General features: G+C 44.7%; 4 protein-coding genes across 6 annotated transcripts in view; 2 read left to right on the forward strand and 2 right to left on the reverse strand.

The window, feature by feature from the left end:
- Positions 1-282: 282 nt before the first annotated feature.
- LOC307078665 (homocysteine S-methyltransferase) lies at positions 283-5,298 on the forward strand. The gene is made up of 9 exons (XM_079740605.1): positions 283-485; positions 868-935; positions 1,025-1,197; positions 1,627-1,730; positions 2,011-2,172; positions 2,670-2,875; positions 3,530-3,609; positions 3,945-4,005; positions 5,178-5,298. The coding sequence occupies exons 1-9, from the start codon at positions 384-386 to the stop codon at positions 5,179-5,181; spliced, it is 960 nt and encodes a 319-aa protein (XP_079596731.1). The 5' UTR covers positions 283-383; the 3' UTR covers positions 5,182-5,298.
- A 1,315-nt stretch (positions 5,299-6,613) lies between these two features.
- LOC307078664 (basic immunoglobulin-like variable motif-containing protein) lies at positions 6,614-12,960 on the reverse strand (the record flags this gene model as incomplete). 3 transcript variants are annotated; one of them, XM_079740602.1, is made up of 10 exons in its annotated part: positions 6,614-6,948; positions 7,346-7,442; positions 7,740-7,823; positions 7,904-8,036; positions 8,891-8,985; positions 9,131-9,235; positions 9,789-9,884; positions 10,398-10,512; positions 10,761-11,344; positions 12,824-12,960. In XM_079740602.1, the coding sequence occupies 10 exons, from the start codon at positions 12,958-12,960 to the stop codon at positions 6,634-6,636; spliced, it is 1,761 nt and encodes a 586-aa protein (XP_079596728.1). In that variant the 3' UTR covers positions 6,614-6,633. The 3 variants fall into 3 exon arrangements, with proteins under 3 accessions (XP_079596728.1, XP_079596730.1, XP_079596729.1); XM_079740604.1 differs by lacking the exon at positions 12,824-12,960 and adding an exon at positions 12,076-12,093; XM_079740603.1 differs by lacking the exon at positions 12,824-12,960 and having other exon boundaries at positions 10,761-11,853.
- A 142-nt stretch (positions 12,961-13,102) lies between these two features.
- LOC307078645 (inosine-uridine preferring nucleoside hydrolase) lies at positions 13,103-15,954 on the forward strand. Its single transcript, XM_079740571.1, has 6 exons — positions 13,103-13,138; positions 13,728-13,949; positions 14,185-14,367; positions 14,467-14,578; positions 14,773-14,909; positions 15,454-15,954. The coding sequence occupies exons 2-6, from the start codon at positions 13,752-13,754 to the stop codon at positions 15,808-15,810; spliced, it is 987 nt and encodes a 328-aa protein (XP_079596697.1). The 5' UTR covers positions 13,103-13,138; positions 13,728-13,751; the 3' UTR covers positions 15,811-15,954.
- Positions 15,955-16,075: 121 nt separating this feature from the next.
- tmem131 (transmembrane protein 131) overlaps positions 16,076-26,760 on the reverse strand; it is a 22,002-nt gene continuing 11,317 nt past the window's right edge. Inside the window, exons 21-38 of the mRNA XM_079740570.1 lie at positions 25,957-26,066; positions 25,798-25,870; positions 25,416-25,564; positions 24,712-24,854; positions 24,257-24,443; positions 23,982-24,167; positions 23,397-23,510; positions 22,624-23,078; positions 22,058-22,332; positions 21,489-21,853; positions 21,270-21,376; positions 20,955-21,134; positions 20,351-20,498; positions 19,934-20,037; positions 19,022-19,106; positions 18,625-18,722; positions 18,231-18,394; positions 16,076-17,044 (exon numbers count right to left, since the gene is read on the reverse strand). Coding sequence (XP_079596696.1) covers positions 16,793-17,044; positions 18,231-18,394; positions 18,625-18,722; positions 19,022-19,106; positions 19,934-20,037; positions 20,351-20,498; positions 20,955-21,134; positions 21,270-21,376; positions 21,489-21,853; positions 22,058-22,332; positions 22,624-23,078; positions 23,397-23,510; positions 23,982-24,167; positions 24,257-24,443; positions 24,712-24,854; positions 25,416-25,564; positions 25,798-25,870; positions 25,957-26,066 — 3,195 coding nt within the window. The 3' untranslated portion in view covers positions 16,076-16,792. The remainder of the gene's footprint in view (positions 17,045-18,230; positions 18,395-18,624; positions 18,723-19,021; positions 19,107-19,933; positions 20,038-20,350; positions 20,499-20,954; positions 21,135-21,269; positions 21,377-21,488; positions 21,854-22,057; positions 22,333-22,623; positions 23,079-23,396; positions 23,511-23,981; positions 24,168-24,256; positions 24,444-24,711; positions 24,855-25,415; positions 25,565-25,797; positions 25,871-25,956; positions 26,067-26,760) is intronic.

Raw genomic sequence — 26,760 nt, forward strand, 5'->3', positions numbered from 1 at the left:
TATAATGGCATGTTCAAAAGCAATCGGGTAGAAATCGGAGATTGTAAACGGTTGCCACACAAATGTTCATGCAACGGTTGCAAACATACGGTTCCAAACATAAATTCTATATATAAATATGAACATATTTGGCTGATTATAATATTGTCAATTGTATCAAGTTGAAGATTCAATAACGCTGAGCCACGCGCCACCTAGTGGCAAATGAACACCTGGGTGGTAGACATCCATAGCTCCGAGTGTTCCTGAAGGCAACCTACAGTGCTTCAATAAAGTGCCATAACTACTGTAAGAAAAAATAACACATCCAATCTGTGCAAATCGTGTGTGCGGCTACAGACAATTGACCTGCTTGTTCTTTCTACATTAGTGTAATTAGTGTAATGTGTTCAATGGAAAGTATAGCATCTATCCGGGGAGCTGGTCCTCTTATCTTGGATGGTGGGCTAGCAACGGAGCTAGAGGCTCAAGGTTTTGGGTTACAGGTAAGTCACAGGTACCTTAAAGTTCACCTGGTGGTCCACTTAGTTATTGCTAGAACTTGCGACTAACCCACCTCCAATCGGGTTCAACATAAAGTCTGTTTAAATAAGTTTAGCACCAATCTCGACTGCACAGACATATTTATTCTACGTATGAACTCATTGCCCCCTGTGCATGGTGGTTAGATATCTTAATAAAAGCCATATAAACGCATGGATAAAGGGGATGACTTACACAACAACTATAGCCTGAATGGGTTGTGAATGACAACCTTTTACATGTGTGTGTTTGTGAACATAGTTTATATTTCTGTCAAAGTATCTGGTATCTGGCATTGGTTAGGCTTTATATACCTGTGATGACAATGCTAAATCCTACTTATAGGGGGATCCATTGTGGAGTTCCAGACTCTTGCATACTAACCCACAGGCCATACAAGATGCCCATTACAGGTAGGCTTGTGCCACAGTACTACACACATTGACTTAAACATGTAGGTTGAGAAGTATTTCACAAATTATTTCATGTGATATTTCCGTAGGTTTCTTGACAGCGGAGCGGATGTGGTTTCCACGGCGACCTACCAGGCCAGCATCAAAGGCTTCATGAAGCACCTTGACATGAGCTTAGAGTCGGCCCAGGAGCTGATGAAGTCAGGAGTTCACCTGGCCCAAGAAGCCGTCCAGCAGTTTGTCACCACCAACAATGATACAGGTGTCTTACTCATTCATGCATTACACGGAGAGCAGGTAGATATTGTTCAATGAAACCTAAAATACCGCCCCAATTCCCTACTTGCTCCTTAATGTTCTGTATCTGACCTCACTGTCAATCAATTTGTATTAAAGAATCAGTTAAATGACAACTAGCCCTAAATAAACAGGAATTAAAATTGAGAGAATCAGCTAATGGGAGAGAATAAGAGTCATGTTAGCATGAAGTGGTAGAGTTGGGATCTATAAATACTTCTTAATGTAGCCCATAGCAACATGCTATTATATCATGTTAGAAGGCTAGACCAAGTGCACCATGGTACAGACAATCACCTTATCATCAAGTATAGACCCAGGTTGATTACACTGGTGAAAAAAGAAGTGTACAAGTGTTATTTTGATGACTTCATTTTCTCCTTTCCCTGGCCAGAGCGAGGTCGACCCCTGGTGGCAGGGTGTGTCGGTGCGTACGGTGCGTTTCTACTGGACGGCTCGGAATACTCTGGAGGATACGCTGAGGCGATGAGTATCGAGGTCAGCAAGTTGTAAAGATCTCTGAATAATGACAAATTGATTATATGACTACTTCTTCATGAATGGAGAAGAGCTGTGGATGAAGTTCATGAAAGTTTAAATAGGACAGCGAAATTAATGAATGAGTGTTACGCCAAGAGAGTGAATGAGTTAATGAGTGATAAAAATGATGTAACAAATGATTGCATGAATCTTAGATCATAGGAGTGTACCTCCTGCCCATACAACATAAATATAATCGAAATGTATTGATCAGTGGGTGATGGTGGTGGTCCCCCAGGAGCTGAAAGCCTGGCACCGGCCTCAGATCAGCTGCCTCGTGTCCGCGGGGGCAGACCTGGTAGCTATGGAGACCATCCCCAGTGTGAAGGAGGCGGAGGCCTTAATGGAGCTCCTCCGAGAGTTCCCCAGCTGTAAGGCCTGGCTGTCCTTCTCCTGTAAGGTAGGAGCTCCTTCTATTCAGTAACACTCATGATTTACCCAATTTATGGGTGAGAAAAGGATTTTGCAACCACAACTCCTTACATTTATGTGTATCTGCTTCCCGGCATGTCATAAAGTTTTAAACCCAATCGACACCTGCCGCAATATCAATGTCCCTGTGAACAGGGACATTGATCAGCAAACAGCAAGTCCAAGATCACCATGCGCACACACTCCTGCACAACTAACAGCTGAAACTCCTTATTCTATGGTATCTTGCAATATCGTTTAACAACAATTCGCTACTCATGTAGCCAACTACTGGCGAGATGACAGAATTACTAATTTGTAACAAACCAATATGCTTCAATGCATTACTAAACAAGGTCCAAATTAAATGAGTTATTTTGTGCAAACCAACCAAAACACTTTTAAAGGGGTATTTCCAGGTGCTACATTTGCATGGCCCCACCTGATTAGAAAGTCAGTGCAGGGTGACGGAGCCTTCCTCCTCAGGACGGCCGGTCGCTGTGCGACGGGAGTCCGTTCCTGGAGGCGGTGCGGCTGGCTCAGAGGTGCAGCCAGCTGGTGGCCGTAGGGGTGAACTGCTGCTCCCCGGTGCTGATCCGCCCCCTGCTGGAGATGGTCAGCCCGCTGAGGAGCCCCGACCTGCCCTGGGTGGTGTACCCCAACAGTGGAGAGGAGTGGGATAGACTCAGCGGGTCAGTGTTAATGCTACTGCTTGTAGCACTTCTAGTACACACAGGCTCAGTGTTAATGCCACTGCTTTTAGTACTTCTAGTACACACAGGGTCAGTGTTAATACTACTGCAGAGTAGTATTACACACACACACACACACCGAGGGAGTTTAAGTACTACTACTATACACAGTGGATCAATTTTGAAGAAATACTTGGAAATTTTGGGAGAATAATTTTTTTTTGTACTTACCCATAGTCAGACGAGAAGGACAGTTCTATTTCAGCCCAGTCCTCTTCCAACTTCTTGTTTAGCATTCGTTAAAGATAGCAATAGACTGACTTGACCGATGGCTCCTTTGTCTATGAAAAGTCTATGTAAATGTTTATATTTTCTGCACGACTGCAAAGTTTACACCAGTGTTATGAGTAATTTAATATGTATATTTTTTAAAACCTCCAAATGCTATTAAACAATCAAGGATGTCGTTTTTTGGTTTTGAGATTTACTGTAATCAGATTTTCGTCAACAAAAATCCCCCACTAGCCCCGACACATCCAACTATTGTAGAGCTACATAAGTTGCCAAACCCATGACAGCACTTTCCGTAATCAGTATTATCTGACAACTTTGTGTAGGAAGAAATATGCAATCACAATATTTTTTAATTTTCAGGTGGAATGCCTCAGGGTCAAAGGTTTCATCCATAGCAGAACTGAGCCAGGAATGGTTGAAACAAGGAGCCACGATGATTGGTAGGAACAAAATAAAGGAAGCCTGTTTACTCATCTGAACCTTCTTGGTGTGGCTGTGGTAATGTTATTATCGAAGCGTTGGGAAGAGAACACTACTCTCCACAATGTGCCATTAGAACACTATAAACACCAACCTGAATGGCTGCAGTCATTTGGCTTAGAGGTTAGACCATTTGCCGTCCTATGATTGGACAGCTGTGATTGCCGGTTTGATTGTGGCGTTAGAGAGCCCACCTTACATCACTGTAATTACCCGAGTCAGAAGCAAGTAATAACATTGATTTTTTAACTTACCTTATTTTCGACTGGTTTCTTGTTGTCTCTTCCACCACTAGGGGGCTGCTGCCGCGTGGGTCCCACTCACATCACGGAGCTACGGAAACGTCTGCTAATCAAGTCAGTCTGAATTTATTTAAAGTAAAATACTTATTAGATGCAACTCGTTTGTACAGGGTCTGAAACTAAGGTTTCGTGTTACATGCTAAGAACAGTTAAGGAACGGATTGACACACGCAAATGTGTAGCAACCACCTGGGGCGAGGTCAGACAGTAGACCCCCCCCCCACCCAATCCACATAATAACCATCCACACTCGTGCGTGCGTGTCAGGGTTGTGCCGATGTTTTCATAATCATCTGACCAGCATGATCGACTGACACCCAAAAGAAAAATCGAATAATCATCCCGATCCATCCGAAAATGGATAATACAACTGCGCTCTCCTTTTCTTCCAGCACAATTCCCATGCTGCTCTCATCCCTTCCATCAGTAGTCATTAAATGATAACTTCAGCGGTATCCAACCTAGGCCCCATTTCCACATCATTGGGTCGAAGGGACTAATACGGATGACAATTTTTGGAAATTGGTCTAGTATCGAGCGAGCGAGCTGCAGACGCAATCAGCGAAACAGGCAGCAATGTAACCCCTTGGGGCAATCACACTCCGCCACCTCTCCACCTCAAAGAAGTGCTTGTTTTTGCCACTGAGACTCAGATCGCTATTATGTCTGACAGGATAATTTGAAAGGATCCCTACAGAGAAATACAAACTTTGTTCTTTGCCTTTCACTAGATCGAGTCTGATTGTTATTGTGTAGCCAAGTTGTTGCATGAAAAGAACGCTGGAATCGTGAGTGATAGGTGGAGAGAGGACTGTCAGCAAAGTGTTTTTTGTGTTAGTGTTGTCTAAAAGATTTGTGAAGATCTGTGAAGGAGGGTTGGGTTTTACTGCGACTATTCAACTTCATAGCGTGAGATTTCAAGGCGAGGCTTCTCTTTGACACTTGGTTAGACACAAGAAACAGACCGGATGAAGTGTAAGACAATGAAAAAAGTTGTGTTTCTCTTTAGGGATTTTGGTTCTCCATTTTTTTTAAAAGATAAGGTCCCATGAGAGACAGCTGCAGGGGAGGAACTTAAGCTCTTAGCATAGTGAGACCAGTTTAAGTTTAAGAATAGCTCCTCAATATTATCAACATATTCCCAGATCTTACCAGTGTCTTTTAAACACAAATGTTTGTTATCCATCATGTCATGTGACCAGCTGACTTTGTTGTTATGGTTACAGGTGACGATGGAGCCACTCGACCCTTAGAGGTGTTATCGCCATACATCTTCCCAGCAGATTCCCTTGCTGCATGAAGGTGGAGTTTAACAAGGAGCCCTGGCAGCTACGGCTCACAGACACTTTATAGGATCAGGAGTTTGAGGCAATGACTCCACCTTCAGAACAACAGCTGATTCCTGATCTGGAACAAAAAGCCATTTACCATTAACAAAAAAAACTGCTGGTAAAAATCATATGTCTGTACTCTGTTTAAGTGATGATACCTTGAACTGTGACGGTGTATTGAAGGATAATTGTCATTGCTTGATACTGTCAACCTTCATTCATTCCTAGGTTTTTCAGACAAATCTAAAACTTGGCCCTGTTTTTAAAATACTTGTTGGGCTACAAAACCGGAAATATATATTATTATATTGAATTTAGAATTGAGTTACCCCAGGCCGTAACCACGCAGAACCCTTGAACACACCTCGCTTCCCTCTTCTTACAGAGCTCAGCACTCTAGCATCAACAGACAACACAACCTAGTTTCTTTGCAATAAGTTAGACAATATAGCATAAAGTTCAGATGTGTAATGTAGCCATATTATTAAAAACTTTTATTTAGTAGGTAAATTAGTCACTTAATTCGCTGAACAACCACAACTGTTGAATCCTGCAGAACAACAAGTTTGTAGGTGATGACAGTATTAAGAAAAAAGACCTGAATTCATTGAAGATCATGTATTTTGCATGTTTAAGTTAAATGCTTATTTCATCATTGGGTCATTGGGCATAGTCTAATTAAACAACTGAAATAATCCGATATCTGAGTCAAAGGTTTCTATTAATATTTATTGTTTTCCTTAAGAACTATGTCCAAAACACTGAAGGGGTGTTGAACATGGGGGTTGAGGGTATCAAATATGAAGGGAATATGTTTTAGACAGAAAACATGAATAGGATAACTACACTACACTATCAGCGAGGGTTATCCAGGTTCACTGAAGCACTACTCCAACTTATTACACTTAAGAACAAATACAATAAATAAACAATCGGCATTCATTCAATTCAAACCGCATAGCATGTCACCGGGTATTTACTGTAGAGCGCTCTGTTGCACTATAGTCCCTGTTGGTAGCTCAGATTGTCAAAACGAGACGTACTGTTTATTCAAAGAACCATAGAATCATTTGACCTAAAAAAGTTGGGGGGGGGGGGTTTAACACTTCTACCCCGACATCTGACGTCCTCCAGGTTCCCACATGATGGTCAACGTTTAAACTAAGCTTAAAGTTAAGTAGGGTAGCTCATAGTTTAGCATTTAACTTAGTTAGGTTTTACTATTTAAACCTTACATTCGGAGTGCAGAGGGAACAGGAATGTTGCGATCGTAGCGCAGCGGTTGTACCTCGATGTCTCTGGCGTGGTTTGAACACTCATCTCTCGTGGCGCGTCGACTCGCTCCCACACCTCAGTCGGTCAGGTGCTCCTCAATGTCACAGCCCGCCGGGCTCCTCCTCCGGTTGTCCGTCGTGTTCGACAATCGCTTCCAGGCAGTGTCCTTCGGACTTCCCGTGCTCTGTGAGCGTCCGAGGCGGGCCAGGCGCTTGGCGGAGGTCTTGTCCTCCCCGCCGCTGCCGCTCCCCTCGGGCGCGGGATAGTTGGCAGACTCGGGCTCCCGCTGGTGGAAGTCATGGCGCAAATTCTCCAGGTTGAGGGCCCAGGGGCCCAGCTTCTGCCAGTGCACCCTCTGGAAGGCCATGATGCAGTGGAGGTTCCCGCCCACCTGGGACCAAAAGGACCATGGTCACACAATTGCAGGCATTGTTGAATACCAAGGTATTCAACAATGGGATTAAAGGCTACTGGGTGAAGGGCTACTACTTAGGGATAGTGCTAAGAGCTAGCTGCTAGGCTAAGGTTAAGGAAGAAGAGCTAGCTGGTGGGCTAATGGCTAGAGTTAACTGGAGTTCAGGGCATGGACTAAGAGCAGGTTGGCAGACTTTGAGCTTGGACTAAGAGCTAGCCGGTGGACTACAGTAAAGGCAAGCGGATGGGCTAAGGTTCAGTGCTACGGGCTACTGAGTTTTTTCAGGTGCAGGCCTAAGAAAACTAACTATACAACTGTACTTGAGGTTGGAAGCAAACAATGCCATAACCAGCAGAAAAGGTGAGCAGGAAACCTTCTTGGTCTTTCGGTACTGAATCCCCCTCTCTGTGTGGCGGATGTCCAGGTACTCTGGGTTCTGTGTGTTCAGGTCCGTCACGATATCCAGCCACCTTGGTAAGAGAGGGCCTTTTAAAATCGGCAATCCATTGCTAGGACCAACATGATGTGTTGGTTTGAACACTGACACTGACACTTTTTTACAGTGAATGGCTTTAGATGTCTTACTTTTACAGTGAATAGTTTGATCACTGACTTTATGCAATCTACAGTTTAAAGTGTCTTACTTTTTACAGTAAATGGTATCGGAGTGTCTTTGCTTTAACAGTCCATAGCTTAGTGTCTAACCTTTTACAGCGACTAGTCCAGAGTGTCTTACCTTTTACACAAAACTGTGTTAATTGGCTTACTTTTTACAGTGAATTGCCGGGTGTTTCCGGCTCGGCTCTCCGATGAGAATCCAATGTTCTGTGTCGTTGGCTGGCAGAGCACCCCTGGCAACGCACAGGAAACAAGGGCTCAGTCCACAGAGGAAGCATAAGAAGACGGGGACGGAGAGCAGAGGCGCAGCTACCTGTATGCCTTGGAAGCCTTGAGGGGTGTGGCCTCAAAGCCTACGGGGCAGAAGTAGTGGTTCTGACAGTGGTAGATGTAAGCCATGGACGCGTCCTTCAGACCCTGGGTCAGCTTCTGCAACGCCCCCTCCGCTGGAAACACAAAGGCGTTGCTAAAGCTGCATTCAATTCTGAATAGATGATGGGATATTAGATAAGATAATAACTTTATTTCCTCCCATACATGAGAAATTCACTAGTTACAGCATCCCATGGAGAATAAAAAGATGCAATAATATAAATAAAGAAAGATATGGTATGTCCAGCATACATAAAAAAAGAAATCACACAGTGATCACAATGCCATGTCATAAGGGCATAGATGACACACACTTAAAGGTTACATAACAGTTGAGGCTAAAAGGTCTTTCAATACAGAATCAATACTTCATTCCACATGTACAGTGGACAGTGCACATTATTTACATTGAAGTAGGTGAAGTGATTGGTGACAGGACAATGTTTCATAACAGTTGTGTTATAGAGGCATATTGGTTGACCTTTGAAATGAAGGTCAATCAAATGTCCCTACGTCTACGCACATCAAGTACAGCACAGTACTTGTGTGTTTCAGTGGATACAGGTCGTCAATAACAATGGGCAATGATGTATTGTTTCGATAATGGATTATATTCTGTTAATAATGTCCAAGCACAGTGGTCTGCAATGCATTTGTTTTCTCCAGTTTCATTGCTACTGTTGTACTTTCAGTGACACCAGGATATGCTCTCTGGGATTAATACATGCCTACCAGTATTCTGATTTACAGGGCCAGTTAGGGCGGGACTAAATACATTTATATAATCACTCGTCCAATCAAGGGGGAGCACTGTAATCATGGGAGGAACTCAGGACACACAACAATCACAGTGGTTTCCATAGCAACAATATGAGTGCAGGTGAATACAAAATGCTAAGTGGATACAAAGAGCATGAATGAGTCTCACCAGTTTCCCCTGCAGTCTTGTGCTTTCCGTGGGGTTTGTACAGAATATAGGAGCAACCTCGAACTCTGAAGTTTTCATTGATTTGCCGAAACCATCTGGAAGTGATGAGAGAAATATGAACGATATCATTGTCGCCTCCATGGATCTCACTGGTGAAAGCTAAGGATCGACCCTGAACTGACCCTCACCTAATGAGGGTGACTTAAATGACCTCAGCCTATTTGGTCCTCATGGCCTCACCTCATGAGCGTGGCGTTCCCGGTAAACGGTCCGAACTTGATGTCTTCGAACGGCGGCTGGAAGCCCAGGATGTGGAGGGCATCCTCCTGGGAGAGGGGAGGAAGGCTGGACACACGCACGCGCACACACACACACACACACACACACACACACACACACACGCACACAGTTAACTCTCATCCAACGTAAATCACCTATATTAACTGCCATCCAATTTAAACCACATTCCAAAACATCAAACTCCACTGGTACTATACTTTATCTCAAGTTACCACAATACCACTTCTACACAAAATATACAGGTGCATTCTCTAATCCATCTCTGTGATGTAGGAACGCAGCCAGTCTCTGTTTCAACATCAACAAGGGACAGGAAGTGAGGGGCATACCTGCCAACAGGTGCCTTCTCTGATCCATCTCTGCGATGTAGGAACGTGTTTCAACATCAACAAGGGACAGGAAGTGAGGGACATACCTGCCAACAGGTGCCTTCTCTGATCCATCTCTGTGATGAAGGAACGCGTTTCAACATCAACAAGGGACAGGAAGTGAGGGACATACCTGCCAACAGGTGCCTTCTCTGATCCATCTCTGTGATGTAGGATGGAAGCCAGTCTGTGTTTCAACATCAACAAGAGACAGGAAGTGAGGGGCATACCTTCCCGCCCCCAGCGTGCTGTACAGGAAGTTCCAGCAGGAGATCAGCGAGGAGATCCCACACGACGTCTTGTACTGCGGCCGGCTGATACAGTACCTGAAGATATAATAATAACACCACAAATAATACATCATAACCTAACCAATATTACAATACCTTTAGATATATTAATAACATAACAAATAATACATCATCTGAATATATAATAATAACCTAACCAATATTACGATACCTTTAGATAAATAACATAAACAATAATACAATACCTGAAGCTATAGTAACAATAACAAATGAAAACGACATTTAGTTATGAAAAGGAAAAACTAGATTATTTTTAGCAAATGCGATGATGAAAATGTCAGACAAATAATAGTATATAGATGGATGACTTCATATTGTGAACTTGTGCTGTCTAACAAAGGGATGGATGAATTCATTATGGTGAACTTGTGCTGTTTGAAAAAGGATGGACGACTTCATAACAGTAAACTTGTGCTGTCTAACAAAGGGATGGATGCATTCATAATAGTGAACTTGTGCTGTCTAACAAAGGGATGGATGCATTCATAATAGTGAACTTGCTGTCTGAGAAAGGCAGGGTGAGGTTACCATCTCCGGAGGTCCAGCACCTTCCTCTGTCGGAGCTCCTCCTGGGCTGGGTGAAGGGGAGGGTCCTGGAGGTTCCGACTCTTCGTCTTCTTGGAGCCTGCCTTCTTGGGGTTGCCTGTGGTCACACCAAGGAGAGGCTGTTGTGTGGTGAGGCAGGACAGAAGGGTTTCATCATCGTCGTAAACATCTGGCAAATCCTGGCGGTGGCTTAACAACAGATAACTGACCTTCCTTCCTCCAGCATTCAAATCGTTTTACTCAAAATATACATTCTCTGCACAGTTCTGCAAAGGCTGGGTGTTGTGACACGCCACTGGCCTGCTGTATGAACTTACCCGAACCAAAGTATTAAAAATGACTCACTTGTTTTACTCTTTCTTGTCAGAACGGCCTCGAAGTCTGTTGTGTCGATCTCCCAGGCGAGGATAGGCTTGTTGTGGGCGGACATCTCCTCCATATCGTAGTCCCCGTCCGACGCCACACTGGTCACCTCTATCTGACTGAGCTCCAGCAACGGCTTCACAATAAGAGCCCCCTCTTCATGCATCTTGGGCCCTGCGTCTCTGCTGCTGAGGGTGTCTGGTTGGGGGCAGTATACGGCTGTGGCCTGGTTTAGGAGGGCGTAGTCGGAGCACACCGTGTAGAACGTCTCCTGGGAGTGTGTGACTGGACAGGTCCACTGGATGTGGAGTTCGGCGCTGGACGCCCGGCGTGGTTTGGGCGTTTCCTGAGACGAGAGAGAGCTAAACACGGCGCCGCGGCCATCTTCTTGCTCACTGGGCCTCTGTGGCGGCGGCCGGCCAGCCAGGGCACAACAGTTTGCTTCTTGACCTTCTGACGGATTCGGCATCGAACCGTGGGCTGTTTGGATGGGGCAAGAGAGGGCGGTGAGCCAAGCGTTGGGGCCGCACAGCAGTGGTGGAGTCCAATGGGGAGGATTATTTAATCTGAGGACCAGAGGGATAGTTTCTTAATTACAGAGAGGATGAAGTTGACGTACTGGACGTCACCATTTGACTACAAATATGGTCTAGCCAGTCATGCCCTCAGTTTAAAATCTTCGGTAAAACATTGTGAGGAACACGGTTATGTTGTGGTGAACCCACTGTTTCAGCTGGAATTCAAACACTATGAGATCGCTCAGCACATTCAGTATAAGTAGCTGGGGTTCATCTCAGGGGCGGCAGAAGGTATAAATGGGTGGCACGTGAAAAGGCCTTGGAATGTAAGCATTAACTTTGCAGGGGCCAGATAAAGACTTTCTTGACCTTGTGTTAAATGCATTCATACGATGTTAAACCTTTGACTGTGCCATTATTTAGTTAGCCTCAACATATAAGTAAATTGAGAAAAATAATGAGGTTATCTGGATATAGAGAGATCACAGCTTCAGTGGTCACCGGTCACCCTGGGGCAAGCTTTAATTCAAACATGAGAATAATGAAGGGGGTTGTTTCCTTGTGCTGGGAGGAGGTGTTGTGAGTGACACATGGTGGTCTTTCGTTGACTGGCTGATATGGCGTTTTCGAGCAATCGGATTTGCTGGGGTTCACCAATTGTGATCAAAGGCAGCTGAAGTTGTTCTACCCAGGGAAATGCTCACAATTTCACAATATTAGAAAGAATAATCAAACATATATTATACTATATAATATTATATTAGAAATAATATGCATACATTAACACATTAATGGGCACATGGGTCCATTCACTGATGTAAGTCAAAGACTTGTTGCTTCCAATATCAAAATCGTGTGCCTTCTTTGCTCCCAGCAGGGAACTTGACCAGCTGTCAAAATTAAATGGAGATAAGCATCACACATCAATCAGTGTCATTAAATAGACAGCTCCATGGAAACATGGATTTTATCCTGTTTTCTCTAAAAAATATATTTTTTCTTTAAACGGTCATATACGCCATAACGGCTTATATAAAAATAATACAGTGTTGGGGTTCAATGGCTCTTTTAAAATGTGTTTGTCAGTATTCTGTAGTTGTATATAGTACCATACCGTTATGTGACGGTATATCATAGGGAGCATAGTGTCTTCAGAAACGCCTGCACCTGTGCAAAACCCACCTGACTCCATCCCACAAGCATGTACACATTTCTCATGTTTTGTGTTTCACACAGCGAGGAATTACATTACAATCGACAGCAAATGTCTGGCCATCATTAAAAACAACTAATGGAGCCTTTATTTTAACACACTGTGATGGCTCTGTCTGACCATCACATCAGCTGTTGGTCGTGGGAACCAAATACGCACCACTATAGCAGCTCTGGAAACGTTTTATACGTATTTTAAATGTATATTTTTGACTAGGCAATAAACATGGGTAGAAAATATATGCAATCTAGCCATGCATCCAATAAAAACATAGTGCTGACCACTTATAAACAAATAAAACACCACATCCTTACCCGTCCTGACTTCCGCATTCAGCGAGATAATGTGGATGGACTGTACCACTCAGTAGACGGGTTATTCTGTCAAAACTAATAACACCTAAATTCAGGCCTAATTGCCAAACAAAAGTAGAAAATATGACACAAATCATTGTAGTATATTTTAATCTTATCTCCTCATCATTGTATCGCGTTGAAGAAATGCAGATACGAGTTTTTATTTTCAGAAGGATATCCCCGGGTTTGTGGCGTTTTTGACCCTACCACCCAATGAAAGATTAGTCAGCGCTTTATTCTCAGGGGCCAGGGCCAATCTTTACTGAGTTGGAGGTAGGAAACTTGTTTAACAATTCTGTTGTACGTTTCACGATATCTTATCCAAATAACCTTCCTAGTGGAAACTAGCGGGTTGGTTGAGAATGGTGTTAACATGATTACAGATCGTGGCCTCTAAAAAGGTTACTGAACTGTAACACGACGTTACAGATCATACCATTTAAACCAAATGCCTATTAATAATAAAATGTGCATTTAATGAGCAATATTAAACACACAAATAGGTACCAAGTCTGCGCCATGAGATTCTCCTCAGATTTTAAATTCATTTGATTCATTCATGAAGCGATCAACTTGAGTTTAACTGTTAAACATCTTAATATAATGTTGTTATTTATTTACAAACGTGTTCCACGCCATATTCGACAACAGTTTCATGAAGAAAAATAATGAGTTGTGGCTCTTGTTTTTAGTTGTCTGTGTTTTGGTAATAAGGTTAGGTTGCACCAGACTTTGTACAGTTATCTGGTAGGACACGTTTAATGCTTAACTTAACTAAACATTCATTGATGAGAAGACACACTGTGCCCCTTTACAAACAAAACTATTTAAAGTCGTTTTTTCCTTACTGCTCACGGAATAGCTGCTTTGGTTTCTAGAGAGAAACATGGCGTTTCTAGAGAGAAACAAGAAATTGGTGATTATCGACACGGACTGTGGAATCGACGATGCCCAGGCCATCATGATGGCCCTGTCTGCCCCCAACGTCAAGATCCTTGGTGTTACATGCTGTTTTGGGAACACGTCCCTGGAAAATGTGTGCCAGAATGTGTTGAGGGTGCTGGCAGTCTGTAAACACGAGGAGGTACCGTAGGTCAAAAGAAAAACGATCCGCTGTGTGTAAATAAATGATTGATTTAAAATATTATCTACAAATGTTAAATTACAAACATAAGATTGAAGGTCTGTTTGAAATTTCCTGATTGTTTTTTATGTCTTTGTTCTGTACAATGGAACAAACTGATTTTATGTGTGGCTATCAACAACACACCAAGGCCCCTGTAATACATAGAAGGAACATGGTTGACACATTTCCCCAGATCCCGGTGTTCCAGGGCTTGGGCGGCCCTCTTGTCGGGGCAACAGAGCTACCTAAGGATCACTTCGGCAGCGACGGCCTGGGGGACATCCTGGTAGACCGAGACCCGGACTGGAGAGAGAAGATCCAGAAGGAGCACGCTGTCAACGCCATGATCAGACTCGTGTCGGAAAACCCGAACCAGGTGGGAGAGACCACCCCGGTTGTGCCGTTTAACTTGTGCTCTGTCGCTGTCTTGTCCTGGAATCGTGATCCGAAACCGGGATTTTTTTTTGTGCCGCAGGTGTCCCTAGTGGCCCTCGGCCCTCTCACAAACCTGGCCATGGCGGTGAGGCTTGACCCGGACTTCCCAGACCGCCTCAAAGACCTCTTCATCATGGGGGGGAACATGGAGGGTGAGGTCGAATATGAAATTTATATATATTCATATATTTATTTATATATATTTATATATTTATATAATTTAAATCTTATAATTTGGCAGCAGAGGACAACTCTGGACACATTTATCCAAAGTGATGGACAAGTGAGTCTGAAACCATTCAAAAAAATTGCAAAAGAAAAAACATAGAACGTTTTTCTTTGACAGGGAAGGGTAACGTGACATTATGTGGGGAGTTCAACTTTGTGACCGACCCGGAGTCGGCCTACATCGTTCTGGATGAGTTCCGCTGCCCAACACACATTGCCACCATGGAATACTGCTGCAGAAACAAACTCACCTGGGTCAGTAGCCCCTCCTGTATACAACCCTCCCCCCATCAAACAGACGTGAGGTTGAACCCACAACCTTTCAGGTCTCCCCACGACCTCTCAGCTGGAGTCAAACACCCTTTAGACTATCCTGCAGTTTGTGTACATTATAAAGGATGTGATCCACAGCACATAATTCTCGTCCTAATCTCGGATCCAGCAGTTCTACTATGCCAAAGCAGTCTTTACTAAAACTGAGAGGGGTGGAGTTACACCTGGATCCTGTATCGCTCATTTGTGTGAGTGAATGAAGAGGGGGTTTTAAGTACAGTGGCCAGTCTACACAGTGTGGATTTGTTACCTTTCTAGACACTTTACTACTTTGTATTAGCAGTTAGTAGACAATTATCCACTTTCAGATCCCTGCCTCGAGCAACGATTTGTCAAAAAAAACATTAAACGAAAGAAAGTGGATCGCCCCGTTCTCCCAGATGAGAGCTTGCTGATCGGTCCTCTCCTATCCTCACTAACTTATCTTATCCTCTGGGGGGTGATCCCATGTCTCCAACGTGTCCAGGAGTTCTTCCAGGAGATGATGAACCAGGACTCTGCAGCCGCTCGCTTCATGAAGCTGCTGACCTCCAAGTGCTGGGCGTACTCACCGGCGGCCATGAAGAACAAGCGGGACGTGCACTTTGGCCCGGGTTTCGTATCCTACGACTCCTACGCCATGGCCGCCTGCATCGACGGCACCGTGGTGACCAAGAGCACCGAGTGCGGCGTCCACGTGGAGCTGCAGGGCAGCGTGTGTCGGGGGATGATGGCGCTGGACCCCACGGACATGCTGAAGAAGCCCCACCGCGTGGTCGTCATGACTGAGTGTGATCTGGAGAAGTTTAGTAGGCTGCTCGCCAAGTCGCTCCGGCAGCCCTGACCCCAATGAGCCATGTCCATCTTGTTCCCACTTGGTGCCTTAATTATGGAACTGGCTCCCCTTAATGATGTTAAACTGTGACCCTCGGCACCACGGGTTAGGAAGTGTATGTTTTATTGAAATATCTGCGACAAATTGCCGTGTTGTAATGTTTGTTCATTTGCGTTGATCGTTTTTTAAAGGGAATCAAAGTTTGTTGGTGAAGAGAAGAAATATTTCTATTTATAAATACAACTGCTGCTGAAACACTGATAAAGATCAATCATTGAAACCTTGTACATTTTATTAAAATCTATTAAAATTTGATTTGTTCATTTCTGTATCGGGAAATCTGGATTGTCAGAGCAGATTATGGTGGTTGAACTTCACTGTAGATCACTGAAGGACAACAGTTTAATTGAAAGTCATATATTACGAGAACGTAATAAACGAGAATGAGACAAGAGGTCTAGCAGACTAAAAACGTCCCCACGTTTAAATTTGAGAAGAAGCTAGCCGTTAAAAATGCCTTTCATATCTTTAATACAAAGAGTGGGTGACCTCATTTTGAGGGAACCTCACTTACTGTAGTTTGGACCTCACTGTGTGGGGACCTTACTGTAGTTTGGACCTTACTGTAGCTGGGACCTCACTGTGAGGACCTTACTGTACCTGGGACCTCACTGTGTGGGGACCTTACTGTAGTTTGGACCTCACTGTGTGGGGGCCTTACTGTAGTTTGGACCTCACTGAGGGGACCTTACTGTAGCTGGGACCTCACTGTGTGGGGACCTTACTGTAGCTGGGACCTCACTGTGTGGGGGCCTTACTGTACCTGGGACCTCACTGTGTGGGGGCCTTACTGTAGTTAGGACCTCACTGTGAGGGGACCTTACTGTAGATAGGACCTTACCGTATGGGGTAAGGTCTAACCCTAGTTGGGAATGTCTTATTTAAAATTTGTTTTGCAGCAAAAGTTTTTTTTTCTTTCCACCTCAAGTCCTCAAATGGGATCATGGGGGGGGCTTGGCCAGGGCTCGGAACCACGCCTGCTCAACATGGGCCGCCACAGGCTCCAGGGGTTATTGGTCGGGCTCAGCTCCCCAGGAGAGGGCGGAGCCTTGGGGGTGGTGGGCGTGGCATCAGAGGGCGTGGTGAAACAGTTGTGCAGGGTGGGGTCTTGGCTGATGGACCAGACGGGGCTGCTGAATGGGCCGGTGGTGGACCAGGTGTTCCCCGAGGTGGTGAAGATGGACTACAGGAGGAAAGCACACAATCTGAGCGTTATGAAGATGATCTTGTATTGTTCTTGTATTCTCCATTCGCATTGGCTCAATTTGTGGTCAATTAGTTTCGTCGCTAGGGTGTTTGATTCGCTGTCTTTGAGCTGCCGGTGTCTAACCCGTATACCTGCTCCTCAGTTACGTTCTGTAATTAGGGAGCAGGGGCTCCTTTACTAAATACTATCTTTAAGGGAACAGGTAATTCATATGCATCTCACTGTTAACAAACAAAATGCATCACAACTAATATATCCTTATTGCACACTTTCACTTTTCTTCTGGATAACAGTGTCACTTTGGTCGTAAAGTAAACAATGTAATATAATGTTACATAATGGTGTGAGGGCCTTACTGTGTTAGGACCTAACTGAGGACCTCACTTTGGGAACCTTGCTGTGTGGGGACCTAACTGTGTAAGGACCTAACTGTGTGAGGACCTAACTGTGTGGATACTCATTGTGTGAGGACCTAACAGTGTAAGGACCTAACTCTGTGAGGACCTAACTGTGTGGATACTCATTGTGTGAGGACCTAACCGTGTGAGGACCTAACTCTGTGAGGACCTAACTGTGTGAGGACCTAACTGTGTGAGGACCTAACTGTGTGAGGACCTACCGTGTGAGGACGTAACTGTGTGAGGACCTAACTTTGTGAGGACCTAACTGTGTAAGGACCTAACTGTGTGAGGACCTAACTGTGAGGACCTACCGTGTGAGGACGTAACTGTGTGAGGACCTAACTGTGTGAGGACCTAACTATGAGGACCTAACTCTGTGAGGACCTAACTGTGTGAGGACCTAACTGTGTGAGGACCTAACTGTGTGAGGACCTAACTCTGTGAGGACCTAACTATGAGGACCTAACTGTGTGAGGACCTAACTCTGTGAGGACCTCACTGTGTGAGGACCTAACTCTGAGGACCTAACTCTGTGAGGACCTAACTGTGTGAGGACCTAACTGTGTGAGGACCTAACTGTGTGAGGACCTAACTCTGTGAGGACCTAACTATGAGGACCTAACTGTGTGAGGACCTAACTGTGTGAGGACCTAACTGTGTGAGGACCTAACTCTGTGAGGACCTCACTGTGTGAGGACCTCACTGTGTGAGGACCTAACTCTGTGAGGACCTCACTGTGTGAGGACCTAGCTGGACCTCACCGTTGTCGGGATGGTGGGCGAGCCGCAGCTAGTGGACCAGGTTGTGAGAGGGTCGCTGGGGGCCGTGTCCCAGATAGACGCCGATGACGACGACACCGCTGGCATCGGTTCAGCCCAGCTTTCTTGCGGAACTGGCTTTTTGGCCTCATTTATTCCTTTAAAAACTGACAAACAAAGATATATTTATTCAAGTCAGGACTATTGCCAAATTATCAGTATTTTACATTTTACAAGTATTCACCAAAAGTTTATATATATATATAAAAATTATTATTATTTATTTTTTATATTTCATGAGACAATTGTTTAAATATCATATACGATTTCAGACCAATATTCTGCTATAATAACAATATACTATGTTTCATACTTTTGCTTCTAGAGAAAGGAGTACCTGTGCTCAGGTTGAAGGAATTGCTGGGTCCGAATGCTGAGAAGGAGTTGTCAGGACTAACGTTAGGAGAGGCTGGTTTGACCAGAGGAGTCCACAACCTGGGTGGAGAGAGATGGGTTGATCAAGACCCCTGTTGGCAAACTGCATGTCTGTGGGAAGTTAGTTGGGATGAGTATGATTTCCTACACTATGTGGTGCACATTTCTCTGAGACGCGTTATGGTTATATTTTTATTTTATATTATATATATACTTTATATATGTTATCTATATACACATCTTATTGATATTTGTATATGTGCATTCTACTTATTTACCTAGCTGGATATTTTTAAACATGTTTTTCATCACCTCATTGTGTATAATGCGGTGACCTTAATGTGAGGTTGTTGGGGTACCTTTCAGAGCCGTAACTGTCCACTGAGGTGGTGTGTTTCAGGATTCTGTGGGCTGGATTCTCTGGTCGCCACTTCCCAGGAGCACCTAAGGAGATGTTAGGATATTGGTGAACCCAACAAGAGGAATAATATATCACATGTAACTTTTGCTGCTGGGGGTCTCTTAATCTAAACAATGACTAAAGACTTAAGTTTGTTGATGTTGTGAAATAGCTTGGGAACAACGCAGTTGATGTCTACACCACAATTCAAGTGGTGGTGGCCCAGTGTTTTTTTTTATTCGTGGTCAAAACAATCGTACTATAAATAACTTAGTGTGTTGAAGGTTGTGGTGACATTAGAACATTATCGTACCATTAGCTGGTGGCTGATATTAGCCACTTTTCATAATATTACATAGATATTCAAATATAATATAAATAAAGTAGGTCTCTACCTGATAACTGTCTCCTGTTTTTGGAGGTAAAGAGGATTTCTGCATTTATTCAACTACCATGAAGAAATGTAAGTAATTTCTCTGATTTTAACATTTTTGAAAAGACTATAGAACATAGTCGTTTTTAGATATTTGAATGTTGAAATGTTACATATCATACCTTTGACACATACCAATATAGTACTCCTTGAAATAATAAGCAGTTAAGACTGATAGGTTAAGAATAAAGTAGAGTAATAAAGTCATTTGAACCCTTAATCCAAAGCAATTTAAATTCAGCAATCAGATACACGTCATTAAGGAGCAGAAAATGGCCAGGGAATCTTGTTAAAAAGATGACTTAAACAGCTTGGAGTCGTTCTGGCCTCTACACTATCCTGCCCTGTAAATAACAACACAACCATCTGCAGGGAGAGTTTGACTTCATAAGTCAACAGGTGAGCGTGTTAACAAGCAGCGTGGGTTCCTCTCCTCACCTGGACTCCGGTCGTAGCCGGCAGGCAGTGCAGCAGAGCTGTGGTCCTGCTCCTGGATCTGGTCTGGGATCCGCCCAGTCCCAGGTGCCCTCCTGGTTTCATCACTGGAATAAAACTCAAGGTCTCAGATGCTCTGCGGTTACGCATATGTGTTACACAAATTGGATTAGCAAGCCCAAGCTCACACCCCAATATTATTTTCCTGAGAAAAATTATATTATCTGTCGAGCAAACAGATAAAGGCTGAATTATACTTCTTGGTTGAATGACTGCATTCCTCCAGCATCTATTTGATGCAAAGTTATTTATCAACCTAAAGCATGGACTTCAGTGACCGCTGGTGCGGTACAAATCAATTGCTGTCAAAAGCAGATGACAATAGTTGGTCTGAGCCAAAGGACCATCAGGCCTACCAACCTTGTGGTGTCCAGAAGGTTTCTGTAACCGTCAACGGGCAGAGGGGTGGGAAGTCCAGGTGGAGGGGAGCAAAGCCCCATCATGGCCCTCCTTAGGAAGTGTTCTGTGTTCCTGGTCTGCAAATAGATCTGCTGAAGAGTGGCTACCTCTGTTGTGGTGCAGAACACAGAGGAAGACCCTGATGAATCCTGTCTATTCAATGATGGATACGATGATTTCGAACATTGTAAATAAATAACAATGATTGTGATCATATATAGATTGGTAAGGGGTGGCAATGAAAGGGTGATTATGAGATGGGGATGATGATGATGATGATGATGATGATGATGCGTCATGGTAATGCCAGGATGGGTATGACAGAGAGGCGAGGTAATGACAGTGTGACAATGACAGGGTGGTGATGACATCATGGTCATGACAGAATGGTGATGTCATCATGGTCATGACAAGACGGTAATGACAGATTGACAATGACCTGCTGGTGATGATAGGGTGGCTGTGATAGAGTGCTAATGATTCAGTGGTGACGACATCATGGGGATGACCCGGTGGAAATGACAGGGTGGTGATAAAGACAGCTTTAAGGCAGGAATAGACTCACGGCTGCCACAAGCAAACAGGGGAAGATCCCATTCAGGAGGGTCCAGGTTCTCCCAGTCCTCTGAGGCAGCACAGTGGTCCAGCTCTGGGATAAGGTTTCTACAGCAGTCCAGGTCTAGCACAGGGCTGCCTGGCTGCGGTGAGATCCGAGGGGGGTGGTGGTCCTCCTGTTCCCCGGAGACTGTGGAAATAGTTATAAATGATTTGCAGTACAACTAATGACCACTTATAGTAGAATCCTGGGGACATTTTACAAAGTGTGCTGTAGACATAAAGCTGCACAGCAATGGCTCAGACAAGACTGAAGAAGGCCTACAGCTGTTTTGGGGCGAGGTTTTGGTCTTCTGGACACTGGAGGGAGTCTGAGGAGAGCTGGCTGGGAAGGTCTGGTCTTTAGTCTCCACATAGGGCAGCTCTAGAGGACTGGAACAGAGAATAGAGATTTCATATCAGCAAGATGTAATATCAGTTTGATTGAATATCACTTAGATTACAGAGAGAAAGGAACTTAATCGACATTCATCGACATGAACACCTAGCTGTGGTAGGTTGGCTGTCTCTCCTGGGGTATCCTGTTCCTGATTTGCTGTCTGTACTTGGGTTTCCTGTTCCTGATTGGCTGTCTGTCCTTGTGGTTTCTGTATCTGATTGGCTGTCTCTCCTGACGGATCCAGTATCTGATTGGGTTTCTCTACTGGTGGTGGATCCTGTTCCTAATTGGCTGTCACTCCTGCTGATTTCTGTTCCTGATTGGCTGTCTCTTGTGTTGGTTCGTGTTCCTGATTGGCTGTCTGGTTTGGGAGTTCCCGGTTTCTGAGTTTTGGATGCGACAGGGAGATCCGATGTTTCCTCTTCTCCGGTTTCAAAGCTCCCAGTCCTTCCTTTCTTCCTCGCTGGTTCCTGGATACAAGCAAACATGCAAATAAATGAACATACAGATCTCACTAGCGCACTTCTCATGGATGTAAGATACAAATTAGCTGGTCACCAAGCTGGAGCATGCGTAAAAGTCCGTCTAGTCATGATTTTGCATAATTGGTGACCACCAGACATCGATACCAGAGTTGGCTACTTGGACATTTTTCCCTAATGGTATAATGGTACCTCTCTGATGAAGGCCTCCAGGTCGGTGGTGGAGGTGTCGGTGGTGGTGGAGGAGGCATCATCGTCCTGTAGGTCTTTTAGTTCTTCTCCACGAGTCCTGATCTTCTTTTCCCTGTCCTCCCCATCGTCTTCCTGCTCCTGCTCCTCCCCCTCCCCCTGCTCCCCCTCCACCTCCTCCTGCTCTTTCTTCTCCTCCTTCCGCTTCTTTCTCTTTTTCTTCTTCTTCTTCTTCTGTTCTTTGGTCTTAGCTTGCACTTTCACAATGAGCTCCGGTTCTGCAGAAAAATGTCACATCCTTTGGAAACCAGTACAGTATGATCATATCAGACTACAAAACACAAACCCTTTCAAATAAATCTCCAGCCTGACAGTATCATACCAGATTAAAATACACAGCGTAGCAACAAGATACTCCAGATACATGGAAGGAGAAGCAACAAACCTTCAATTTCAATGTTCCACAACCATCAGTGCAAATATAAAACCACATGTAAGATATCTGTAAGGTATACAAGAGAGGTATCTGGTAGTCCGACCTGCTGGGTATAAGTAGTAAACCCAGGTACCTGGCTGTTGTTCTGGGGGAGAGCTGAACTCCTCGTCCTGATCCAAGACCTCCGGCAGACTGGTGTCCTCCTCCTCCTCCTCCTCCTCCTCATCCTCCTCCCCCTCCTCCTCTTCCTCTTCCTCCTCCTCCGCTGGCCACAGTTCTCTTTTCTCTCGAATCAGTGCTCCAGGCTGACCCTCAACCTCACCCATCCCCGCTATTGGCGGCGGCCTGCCGCTCTGAGCCTTCCGATTTGCCGGCTGAGACGAGCCTGAGGCGCTCCCATTGGCCGGCTGGGAGAAAGTCGGCAAATGTGCAATAGCACATAAACCGCCAGCCCTGGACTTCCTGTCTGGACCGCCCACATCGGGTAAGGTGCGTCCGTTGCCGTGGCGACCACCCACATGAGAGGCCCCGCCCCCAGGGCCGTAGAACCCTCTTGAGGTCAGCGGGGGGCCATGGGGGTCGTTGGAACTGGAGGGAGGAGGAGGTTGGATCGTAGTTGGGAACACGTATCGTGTATTTATTATTATTTATTGTTTATTAATAAATGTAAAGGTCAAAAGAGAGGTCACTAGCTGGTAGCGAGCAGAACGAACGACAGACCAAACAGCTGTTATCAAGTTATTAGGGCAAAGATCAACTCAATCTGGACTTGAGACAGCTAGTTTCTTTGACAAAATAAGTGAATCTTTGTGAAGTTAACGTTCTTCCCTCCTACGTTATTATGGGCCAGGCTGGACCAGGCCTATTAAACTAGTCTGGAAACGCCCCTGGTCGGGACAGACTCACTGTGCTAGGCTGTTAGTTTCTCTGCCAGCCTCCATGGAGAGATGTGTTGTGAACATCTCCCAACGGCTGCGGGCCTCCAGGTAGGCCATGAATCCCACCAGCAGCAACATGAAACTGGAGGGAGAATTGGGGAAAGCACCGTTCAAATAAATTCATCACAAGAAGGCTTGAGGAGATCATCTCATGTGAGTGTGGCATGTAAGTGTATAGACTGCTGGTGAAATACAAGTCTATCTAGCCTCAGTAGCCACCTAAACTCACCTTGATTATTATCAACTCACATTCGCTCATATTCAACCATTTATATACAGAGTAACCCAATCACATAAACATTAACTGACTCACACACACATTCACCCACTCTAACACACACACTCACCTTCTCACACACTCATACAGACACCCACATAAACTGATTTACAGATACATTCGCCCACTCAAACACCCATACCTATACACATTCACCCATTAACATACACACATCCACGCAGGTGTTCACTGAGTGAACCAGCTGGTCAAGCACAGCAAGGGAATTGTGTCCTAGTCAAGGAGACCAAAGCAGTGATGTCACCAAGGGGCACCCACCTCATGACGAGGGAGACCCTGACGCAGAAGTCCCACTCCCAGGCCGGTCGTGGTAGCGTCTTGGCACAGGGCCCCAGCATGTGGTGGGGCAGCGAGGCATTCAGGACAAACACGAATTCTGAACCTCCACGCGTCACCAGCATCAACTCCCGGATCACTCGAGACGCAGAGAAATCTGGAGTAAACCTGGATGAAGGCATTCAACGACCCACTGAGCAAAATCAAAACTAAAACCAGAATTAAACAGGAGCTGCCCTAAACAAACACCCACTCACAGAATGACGAGCTCTCTGGAGGAATTTGGTTGGATGATGAAATCCTGACAGTCCAGCACGGTGAAGCCGTGTCCTCCACACGCGTGTCGGTTGATCTGCGCTGACGTGACGTGAACCGGCAGCACACCGGCATTCTCCACCTTGAAGGATCTTCGCAGAGAATGGGTGGGCTCCTTCGGGTTGGTCTCTGGAATGAAACACAGCCGGAACTAAGGCATACGAGCAGCTGAATAACTGAGTGGTTAGGATGGACAGTGATCAACAACAAGGTTTTATATTTTGAACAACTAATGTAATTGTATCAAACTAAAAATATTATGTAGGCCGATTGAGAAAATGGGATTTTGTATTTTTGTCCAATATTCAAAAACGGAGTTCTGATCTAGCATCAGCTAATGCTCAAACTTGTAAACATGTGAACTTCCAATCTGGGATAAATAAACAAGTGAACTCACGGTCGGTGCAGTGTCTGAGCAGGGCTTCCGTCACCTTAAACCTGAGGTAACCATCTCGTCCTTGGGTCTTCTTACCCACCCTCAGGTGTTCCCGAACTCCCTGTCCCTCCAGCAGCAACACGTCCATCACAGTCAGGTTGTTCCTGAACAGATACACAACATATAAACTCCACGGCCACTTTGTGAGGTACACCCAACTAGTTCCAGGTTCAACCCAATTTCATCAGAATCAGATAAAGGTTTATTGCCAGGCAACTTTAAATATGCAAGGAACTTATTCCTTGATGTGTCGGTGCAGTGAAGAAGGAAATATAGAGAATACAAAAACACAAATTCTGCAACTACACAAGGATATTAACTGGACAACACGGTGTTGTCTCAAATTTGCGTGACAAGTTCCTGCATGCATTCAGAGATGCCATTGTGCATCCCACTGGTCTGGTTTTACAACATCCTATTTTGCAGGAATGTAGCGTACAAGGCAGGGGCGTAGGTATGAGTTTAACATTGGGGGGGACACATATCGGAAACCTGACAGATCCGGTATAATTTTTAGGTGGGACAAATGCGCCTGTCTCCGATATTGGAGGGGACAGGTCCCCTCCGTCCCCCCCGGTTCCTACGCCCTTGGTACAAGGTATTCCATGTGGGGATCGAACCCAGTTCCTTTGGTGGGGGTGAGGTCTCCGGGGAAGAGGGCCTACCTGATTATGAGCAGAGAGGAGACGCTGTGGTTGCTGCTGGGGGTGAACCTCACGTTGAAGGACTTGCTTTCTCCCGGCTGAAGGAGCATTTTGGGGACCGAGGACGTGGTGTGTCCCTGGGACCCCGGACCACTGCTCTCTGGTGCTGACTTTATTCACACACACACACGCACACACACACACGCACGCACGCACGCACGCATGCACGCACGCAGGCACACACACACACACACACACACACACACACACACACACACACACACACACACACACACACAAACAGGTTAACATCAAACTGCTTCTTCGTTTTCAATCCCATTCAAATAAATGGCCATTTTCTTAGCATTATTGATCTTTTATTGTTTATATCATCGAGGCTCACTGGATGTTGGTGCACGTGGAATTCCAGAGTTTTAGTGTCAATGTTGATGTTGGATAAATTTGCCCACGGCACCCTGGAAGTAGGAGACGGTGGGGTCAATATTGAGTTAGTTAAAGTAATGAAATCCAACAACAGATTTTGTGTTTTGGGAATTCAGACCTGTCGGCTAGCTTTCCAGAAAACACGGATGGACTGGGGAACAGAGCCAGGGGGAGAAGCTGAACGAAGACCGGAACATCAGCAGGGTTCTCCAGAACCACCACCTCGTCCTAGACAGAACAAGAGAACCCAGCTTACAGAACCATATTCATACAGGAGAACCCAGCCCACATAACTATAGTTATAAGGAAAACCCAGCTCACAGAACCATGGTTATAAGGAGAACCCAGCTCACAGAACCATGGTTATAAGAAGAACCCAGCTCACAGAACTATAATTAAACAGGAGAACCAAGCTCACAGAACCATGGTTATAAGGAGAACCCAGCTCACAGAACTATAATTAAACAGGAGAACCCAGCACACATAACTATAGTTATAAGGAGAACCCAGCTCACAGAACTATAATTAAACAGGAGAACCCAGCTCACAGAAGAATCAGAATCAGAATTTACTTTATTTCCAAGTAAGTTTGACACATACTAGGAACATGTCTGTTTAGTAACAATAAACATAGTAAGAATCAAACATAAAATATAAATATTTACCATAAAAACATTATATGTTAATGATATAAAGAATACGCATATCTATCTTTGTGTGTATCTATCTTTAAATGAAAGAGCCGTACAGTTTGTGCAGAAATGTGCAATATTTGGACCATGGAATGTGAAGATTGTAATAGCATGAGGTGAGGTGTGATAATATGTGGAATGTGCAAGTTAGACTGTCCAACACTAGGTGACAGTATTTACACAGTGACAAAAAAATACTACCATTACCTTCCTGTTTAATACAACCAATA

Source organism: Pollachius pollachius, assembly GCF_949987615.1.
Source record: "Pollachius pollachius genome assembly, chromosome: 7".
NCBI classification, from domain to species: Eukaryota; Metazoa; Chordata; class Actinopteri; order Gadiformes; family Gadidae; genus Pollachius; species Pollachius pollachius.

What these genes read in the sequence shown, in the direction of transcription:
- LOC307078665 (XM_079740605.1), top strand. Translation starts at nt 384, where the DNA reads ATGTGTTCAATGGAAAGTATAGCATCTATCCGGGGAGCTGGTCCTCTT. An exon ending in CACCACCAACAATGATACAG is followed by an intron (nt 1,198 to 1,626) that starts GTGTCTTACTCA and finishes TTCCCTGGCCAG; the next exon opens with AGCGAGGTCGACCCCTGGTG. An exon ending in GGCTGTCCTTCTCCTGTAAG is followed by an intron (nt 2,173 to 2,669) that starts GTAGGAGCTCCT and finishes CTTCCTCCTCAG; the next exon opens with GACGGCCGGTCGCTGTGCGA.
- LOC307078645 (XM_079740571.1), top strand. Translation starts at nt 13,752, where the DNA reads ATGGCGTTTCTAGAGAGAAACAAGAAATTGGTGATTATCGACACGGAC. An exon ending in CAGTCTGTAAACACGAGGAG is followed by an intron (nt 13,950 to 14,184) that starts GTACCGTAGGTC and finishes ACATTTCCCCAG; the next exon opens with ATCCCGGTGTTCCAGGGCTT. An exon ending in TGTCGGAAAACCCGAACCAG is followed by an intron (nt 14,368 to 14,466) that starts GTGGGAGAGACC and finishes TTTGTGCCGCAG; the next exon opens with GTGTCCCTAGTGGCCCTCGG.